At 35.7% G+C, this 9,010-nt stretch overlaps 1 protein-coding gene and 1 long non-coding RNA gene across 2 annotated transcripts; one reads left to right on the forward strand and one right to left on the reverse strand.

The window, feature by feature from the left end:
- Nucleotides 1–215: 215 nt before the first annotated feature.
- Nucleotides 216–2,031, reverse strand: LOC145091294 (Eukaryotic aspartyl protease family protein). The gene has a single exon (XM_079028969.1). It carries the CDS (start codon nucleotides 1,918–1,920, stop codon nucleotides 406–408), a length of 1,515 nt encoding a protein of 504 aa, XP_078885095.1. The 5' UTR covers nucleotides 1,921–2,031; the 3' UTR covers nucleotides 216–405.
- A 444-nt stretch (nucleotides 2,032–2,475) lies between these two features.
- On the forward strand, nucleotides 2,476–3,810 carry LOC145091295 (uncharacterized). The gene is made up of 2 exons (XR_013702100.1): nucleotides 2,476–3,298; nucleotides 3,377–3,810. It is a non-coding gene; the product is annotated as an uncharacterized LOC145091295 (long non-coding RNA).
- The last annotated feature ends 5,200 nt before the right edge of the window (nucleotides 3,811–9,010 follow it).

Here is a 9,010-nt window from a genome sequence, read left to right on the forward strand (position 1 = left end):
TAATCAATCCCATCTAAAATATTTTAATACCTATTTAGTCAAGCCCGTCTTTTTATTGCTTTGTCATGCGGTCAAAAGCATACACTATTATTTGATCAATTTAATGATCAAGTTTATAACCTCGTATTTGATTGTGTTCAATGTTCAACTTAACTTACTTTTGAATAATTCCAGTCCACAATGACGACGTACCGGGTTATTTATTTTTGTACACAGACTTCAACTCTGTGGCGTGTCAATAGCAAAAAGTGATATGCCAACCCATACCATACCAGAGTACTGTACAATATTATCCAGATTAACATATTTAGTTATTTACATATTTTATTCCCCACACGTGTGGTCAATCTCACCTTACCCAAGTCCCAAGGTCAACCAGAGCTCATATTAATTACTAAATTAAAATCAGCGCAAGGTATCCCATAAAGATGCGCACTTTCTCCTAGCAAATCCGACCCGTTTCTTCAACAAATCATAAACCACTTCCAAACCTTGTTGCTGGTAGTTCCCCAATAATCCCGCCGGCCCACCCGAATCCGGAAAATAACCACCGTTCATTAGAGTCATACACCCCACTTTTCTTTTCACTTTTCCTTTTCCATCACCGCCGTCTATGAACTCGTAGAAATAATTCTTCCTAGGCATCACCACACTGGAATTCCCCCCAAAATGCAATACCATTTGAGGCACAAGTACAGCCTCTTTCCGTTTGGTACCGGGTCCGGGCTGATGCCCATCAACGTAAAAACATGGACTAAGCCCGGTCCGGTCTTCGACACCTCTTGCTCGTTTATAACCCAAACCCGACTTCATCCATTTGCCAAACTGCGACACCACTGAGTTATACAAAATTTCGGGTAACATGCTGTAAGTCGTACCGGAGTCAACCACCATACCACCGTTGCCTTTTCCGTCAATCTTCTTCATATTTTCCGGCGCTGGTAACCGGCGGTTTCCAACAGTTATAGCTTCTAAACCGACGTAGTAATAGTAAGGGTGTTTTGAGTTTTCAAGCATCGGAGTATAGGCGAAGTCGTCGAGTCGTGAAGCACGGACCCGTTTCGCTTTGTTTACACCGAAACCAGAGTCAACCCGGCCTAAAATTAGTGGACTCGGTTGTCGGACTCGGTCTGTGTCAAAAGAGTGAGAGACTAAACAGTAGGAGAATTGAGTGCCGAGATGAGGTGAGAAATTAGCAAGCTGCGCCGGCAAAGAAAGCGCTCCACGGCCAAAACCGGCGACACCAATAGGCTCGCCGAGCGATTCATGAGCGCAGCCGAATGTAAAATTCCGTATCACCAAAGACGTTGGCGCAGACATCGGAATTTCAAGAGTGTCCGTGTAAATCCGTGCTACAAAGCTGCCGTCGCCGTAAGCATAATAGAAAGCCGGGCAAGAAAACTTATTGCATTCCGACATCTCGATCGATTCCAAAGGGCAGCGCGCTGCGGCACAGAGGTCGGAGGTTGGGAGGCCGGAGTGAACAGCAGAGCAAGAACGTGACTGGCACGTGACAGGGGCAGCAGAGGTAGATATATTATACGGTGGCGGCGTGGTTTTGGGGTCGGATTTTCCCTCACACATAATACACGTAAAAGGTTTACAAGGGAGCCAAACGGTGTCGCTTCCAGTATCCATGTAAAGAGTCACGGTTGTCTTCTTAGGAGCAGAGCCCAGAGAGAAAGACATAGTGTAATCACTCCCAGGGGAGAGGGCGACGGAGACTTGTCGGTTGTGGTGGCGAAGGAAACGGGCGGCGGAGCGAGCGGTGGTTGATTTGAGGAGGTGGTGGGTTTGATTAGTGTTGAATTGGGAATTAGAGAGATAGTGGGTGAGTGGAAAGAGAAGCAACTTGGAAGATGCTACAGAAATCAATAAAAAGAAGGCAAAGAAGAAGATGGAGAAAACTGAGGAAGCCATTGACCGTTGTCTGGGAGGAAGAAGAAAAGGAGTGGCAGGGGGTTTTAAAGGAAGAAGGTTGTGGTGGCTGCAAAATCCAAAACGGAGGTCAGTGGAACGTTTGGTTTTGAATGGCATTCAATAATTTATAATTTAGGAAAGTAATGTACGGCGATTATATCCTTTCCGTCCCTAAAGTATTTTCCGTGATTGTTAGATCATTAAAGTTGTTTTTGTCTACAATTTTATCCTTTCGATCCCTATAGTATTTTTCGTTAGGAGTGCAAACGAGTCGAACCGGGCCCGAGCCTAGCCAGGCTCGGTTCGGGCTCGTTTAAGTTATACGAGGCTCGAGCTCGAGCTCGATTCGAGCTTTCTTTTACGGAGCTTGGCTCGAGCTCGTAAAGAATTATACAAGCTCGGCTTGTTTGTTGTTTGATGTGCCTAAATAAGCTTAAACTTGACTCAAGCTCGTTAAGAAGATCGTTTACTAATACCCGAAATCCATTTTTTCCCAAATATGTTTTTATTTTAATATAAAAAAATAATAACAAATTATATTATATAAAGGCTCGTTTAGGCTCGCGAGCCTAATCGAGCTTAGTAACATAGGCTCGAGCTCGAGCTCGTTTAATAAACGAGCTTTATATTAAGCTCGAGCTTGGCTCGAGCTCGTTTAAAACCGGTTTCGAGTCGAGTTTTTAACGAGCCGATCCCGAGTAGCTCGCAAGTAGTTTGGTTCGTTTGCACATCTATTTTACGTGCTTGTAAGATCATTAAAGTTGTTTTTGTTGAGTCAATTTAATCATTTTGGACAAAATAAAGGGGTAACCCGGTTACGCTTTTCCACATAGACGTTGGCCCATAAAGTCAAAAAACCCCCCCTCCTTAATTATTTCTTCCGAATGAGGAGCAACTGAAAACAAAAATGTGAATCTTTTCTCAATTTTTTTTATCGATTACTCACTTAGGGGGTGTTTGGACAAAATAAAGAGGTGCTTATTGCTTATTCCCCCAATAAGCTAATTTTGAGTGTTTGGATAAAATCCAGCTTATTAAGCTAAATAAGCTAATTTTAATAAGCATCTCTCCCTATGCTTATTGCTTATTCCCACCACAAATAAGCTATAAACAATAAACTAATAAGCTAATCCAAACACCCCCTTAAACTTGTCTTCAAATATTTTTTCATTAACGAAATCAATGCGAACACCCAATAATAAAAGAAAAGAAATCAGGATCTTCTTCATCTTCCCGAAACAAGAACACTCAATTGCCACTCACTTCAACACTAACCGCCTGGAGCAAAACTACATGTGGCCTTAACTACAAACCAAAACCAACAAATATCATTGACATTGATGCTCAACATAATCGACAACGAATTGGCTGAAGTTGAGTATGTGGAAGAAATATACAATTTCTACTAACTCATTGATGTTTGTATAATGAAAGATTTTATATGTTTGTGATGCAGAATGAAAACAAATTCCATGACTACATGCATTCACAAACAAAAATTAACAACAAGATGAGGGTGATTCTGATGGCTGATTGAGGTTTACATCAAATTCGAGCTAATGAAGGAGACGTCAACGATCAACATTGTTGACCAATTTTTGGCGTCTGAAACTATTGCTATAAGAGAATTACAGTGTGTATGAAAGACGTTGTATGTGTTTCTCACTCGGTTCATCAAAGCCGCCGCAACACCACTAGAGATTAACATGAGTGTTTAATTCTAATTCTGGGATCTTTAACCCTTTGGTTCTGATTATGATTTTGATATTTGGAATGTACTACGAACAGAAGGAGCACATGATGTATTTCTATGTTGAAGTACGTTGAAGTAAGGATGATGCATGTCACTTCACATCAATGATGAATTATGCACATAACTGTTCGATGAAATGTCTGAAAGAAGTCAATGATGTTTTCCAACAAGATGCCTAATCAACGTGGCTAGGGCTGTTAATCGGGTCAACCCGATCGGGTTTTGGGTTAAACGGGTCGGGTTAATCGGTTTTTTTTTTTTTTTTTTTTTTTTTTTTTTTTTTTTAAATTTGACCCTAAACCCGACCCTACTTAGATTCGGGTTAGTCGGGTTAACCGAGTTGGGTTAGTCGGGTTTAAATAGAAATAAAATAATATTTGTTTATTTTATCAAATAACTTACAAATATAAGGACCTAAAATGTAACGTTTTAAAAAATAAACTGTTTGTACATAAAATGAATTTAAAAACTAAAAAACGTGGGTTCATAAACTTGCTTTAACTTACATATACAAAATTTTTGTTACCTTTTGAACTTGTAACTTATATATAAAGAATTTTTTATAAGCTTTTGAACTCTCTGTGAACATAGCATTTATCAAATATGTCATTTTTTTGTATTTTAGTAATTTGTAATTAGTTAGTTACTTACTTAATAAATTGACATGGTAAAAAGTTAAATATGAAATACTTGTTCGAGTTAATAAAGTATGCCTCTTATTCTGTGTGAACATGACATTTATCAAGTATGCCCTTATTCGGGTTAATCGGTTAACCCGCAACCCGATTTTTTTAAAAAAATCAACCCTAAACCTGACCCTAAATGCAATTCGGGTATATCGGGTTGACCCGAATGACCCGATTTAGAATTTTGACCCTATTATCGGGTTCGGATCGAGTCAGGTTAATCGGGTTTGAGTTTTTTTGACACCCCTAAACGTGGCCCTAATTTCATAAAAAATATTATTGTGTGGCCCTCATTTCATAAAAAATATTATTACGGGGCATTTCATTAAGTTATATGGTCTATCATTAACAGGTCATTAACAAGTTTATTCCAATCAGAGAACATATAAATAACTTAAGGGATTGAATGGGTAAATTTGAAATACTTAGTAGGATTGCTGGGTAATTTTCTGTAGAACAATTTATTGAAATGGTCTTTGAGGTTTGCAAAAATTTCATTTTTGGCCCTTATCTTTTCTTTTGCATTAAGATCGTTCTTACTTTTGATTTCATTGCATTTTTGGTTCATTTTAAACATAAAAAGACTATAATGTATTTTATATATTATTTTTCCCTTTTAATTTATAATTTATATTTAAATAAACAAGATGTGCCAACCCTTAAACCCTCACCCACCACAACACATATAATCATAGGTTCATACTCTTTATTGTTTCTTTACCGCCATGTCCATCTTTCTATGCCAGTGGAGTTTCATTAAGAACCACCACTTACGTCGACTTTGTTACACTGTCGTCACCCACATCCACCTCCCTACCACCTTCTTCTACTTCTCCTTCCCCACCGTCTCCTTCTACTTCTCCTTCCTTTCAATCTTCTTAGCGCCACCTACTCAAGAAACAACCCACGGTCCGCGGGGAAGATCTACCCCATCTTTTCCGCATATAGTCCGTCGAAAACAGCGGCGTAGCCACATAGAGGCAAGGGTGGGCCTTGGCCCACCATAAAATTTTAAGTTTATATATATATATATATATATATATATATATATATATATATATATATATATATATATATATTTCTGTTATATAAAATGAACTAAGGTTGTGTTTGACACATCACATTCTAAATTCTAGATTTTATATATCGTTCATATTTTATAAATTATTTGGCCCACCCTAAAATAAAATCTTGGCTACGCCACTGGTCGAAAAGCTTTCGTATTCAGATAATTCATCACGAGCTTAAGACTGCAACTCCAGTCCAAAAATCGAAGCTCAGAGATCTGCTTGTTCAAAACTCCGATTCCATAGTTGCTTGTTCAAAAAACTTGAACTCCATATACGCTTGTTAAAAAACGGAGCTTAAAGAGTCACCAGAAACCTTGTCATCTCCTTCTGTTAGAAACTTCATTGTCTGCTTCTCCAGATTTGAGTTATTTTCTAGTTCTACTTGTTCTTTCATTTGGTGCATATAGCAGCTCCAATGTATGGTTTGTTTTGTGGGTTTTGTTAAAGAAAGAAAGGGCGTGCATGTATTTTTTTGGTTGTACCGGAGAGAGAGCGTGTAGTCCAAACTGAAGATATAGACGGGATTTGCAGGTATGCCCAAAACCTACAGGTGTGCTCGACAGTAATGGGTGGTGTTCGTCGAAAATGGTGATGGTTGACGACCGTAGTGGTTGTGGCGATCAATGGCTAGTAGTTGTGTTCAATTGTAATGGTTGTTGCAGGAGGTAGACGCAGGACTGGGTGGTGGTTGGCGATCGCGGTGGTCAGTGGCTGGTAGTTTTCAGATGGTGGTAGGTGACGATTGACATTGAGAGGCGTTGGTGATTGTGGGACCTATGTATTTTAATATATTTTCTTTAATTAATAAATAATAAAAAAAATAATAAAAAACTAAAAAAGAAAATATGAAGGGATTATAGTCTTTTTATGTCTAAGGACAAAAAAAAAAAAAACACAACGAAATCAAACATTAAGGACTATTTGAATGCAAAAGATAAAAAATAAACCAAACATGAAAATTTTAAAAACCATAGAGATCATTTTAGTAATTTATTCTTTATTGTATTGCTACCTTTGAAATAAACATATTTTAAGAAACTAGATGCACATTAAGCGCTCTTTAGCCGCACCCTAGTTTCATGGTTATTACGATTTACTTCTTTATGAATGTTATATAGGTGTTATAATACACAATATATATATATATATATATATATATATATATATATATATATATATATATATATATATATATATATAATTATCAAATTATAAAAGGTATATATATTTATCCACTCCATATAAGGGTACACATATAAGGGTACATGAAGTAATTAATGGTATATATAAAATTAACAATTAACTATATTATATAAAAATCATTTTAATTTAACCATATTTTTGTTATAATGATTAAATATTTATATATTATTTTTTCTCTTTATATAAAATAATAGCATTTGTTATCTATTAATAATCTATTTTAACTTTTTTCATTTGATTTTGATAATCACTTTAAATACAATAAGTAGAAATAAATAGCAATATAAATATAAACAAAAAATAAAAGAATATTTGATTTCACTTTTTATTATTTTATGTTACACATAAAATATAGTCACCATACCATTTTATTTTTATTTGTTTTCAATTTATTTAAACATTCTGATTTAAGTAAAAACTTAAACTTTAATTAATTAAAATTAAAAATACATAATATGAAATTAAAACCTAAAAACTTTAAGAAAAAAAAACATAATATGAAATTAATATATATATATATATATATATATATATATATATATATATATATATATATATATATATATATATATATATATATATATATATATATGTTAAACATTTTTTTCATTATTTTGGCTTTTACTCTCAAAACCACTTCGCACTCCTCCCGGACCTCCATGGTGTAGTACTTTTGTCTTGCGTTAAAAGATTCATGTCACGAGCTTTTTATGGTAAATTCCACAAAAGTCATTAAGTTTACATGAAAAATCGATTGTGACATTGCGTTTTTTTGGTCTAAACTTGGACATTTTGTTTTCCAGTTTGTTTCAATGTTGACCATTACCCAGTCACTCGGTTGCGTTGACGTGACAATCTTTGTTGATGTGGCACCTAATATGGCATGTCGACCTGATGCTCTTTGGTGACATCACATTATGGATGTCAAAATTGAATAAAAAGACTAAAACGTAATGACTTTTGTGATAGTTATCCAAAATATAATGAGTTCTGAGCAATTTCGTATTATCATAAATAACAAAAAAAATTCAAGAATAGATATTATCATAGGTCTAAAATGTTCGTGTGATTTTATTGATTTGAAACACCTCTCAAGTATATTATATTAATATGATAATAGTCATTAAAAACATGTATATGCACTGATGGACATGTTCATTCTGATTTACCATTACTTAAATTGCACTTCCCCAACAAATGTAAAAGACGAATAATTCTTCAATTTATTTATTACTTTAAACTTTTGATGTAAACTACATATCTTGTATAACAATTATGATCCCTTAAAGCTAAGAAAGTGTAGATTGGCAGTAAGGTCCTAAAATGGGAAGGAGAAAAGAAGAGTATACATAGATTTTTGTATGGGGTTATATTTTTGGCCTCACCTTCTAGAGGGTCCAAGATAGTCTACTAGTTCGTTCGTCTATAAGATCCATATACGTTAACTTTCTATTCTTTAACTATAACGTCCCAAAAATACAAAGTAAATTCCGAAGATAATCAGAGTATAATGTATTCTCAAAACATCAGAGTAAATTCGTAAAAATAGAAAGTGCGGAAAAACTTCAAGGGATGAAATGCAATCAAGACGGGTCCTTCCATTTGGAAGCAAAAGTACCTAAAACAATAAACTTAAAATTGTAAGCACAAAGCTTAGTGAGTTCCATAAATTATCACATACCATACGTAAAATTACGGGTCTATTTCAACCCCAAGTGAATGCTATATGCAAAATCATAGTCTTACAAACACTTCCTGCTATGAACTAAACCATGGCCTTTCCTTACAATACCAAGAGCCAAATCTTGGTCTTACATACAAGTGTCAGGGGCAGTTCTCAGTCTTTCATATAATTGCCATGGGTCAGATCCTGATCTTTTATATAGTTGTCAGGGGCCAGATCCTGGTCTTTCATACAACTGTCAGGGGTCATATCCTGGTCTTCAATGCAAGAGTCACAAAGACAATCTAACATCATACATAGTATAGTGAGAAGACTCACCTCACAATCAAATTTGAAAATACCAAAGCTCTCACAGATGAAAAGTAGGTGCTACGCACCTCCTAATGAAACATTCAAGGTCAAACCGTAGTTCACCATCTGAAACTACTCAGTTGACAAAAAGTCAACCATGTCAAAAAGTTAATGGTCAACGCCTACCATGTATGACATCTAAATGAAAACGCAATCATGAAATCCTCCTTCACCACGTCATGGTGATGATCTTGTTACGTCGTGGTTTCTGTACTTGTTCATCTTAACAGATTAAGCCCTTTGATCAAACTTTCCATAAGGCTTCTTGGGACCCTAAAGATTCATAAAAAACAAACTTTATGGACATGCATGACCCATGCATGTCCTTCTCTCAAACTATGTC

The sequence above is a fragment of the Lactuca serriola genome, chromosome 3, assembly GCF_051521515.1.
Source record: "Lactuca serriola cultivar US96UC23 chromosome 3, Lser_US96UC23_V15, whole genome shotgun sequence".
Classification (NCBI taxonomy): Eukaryota; Viridiplantae; Streptophyta; class Magnoliopsida; order Asterales; family Asteraceae; genus Lactuca; species Lactuca serriola.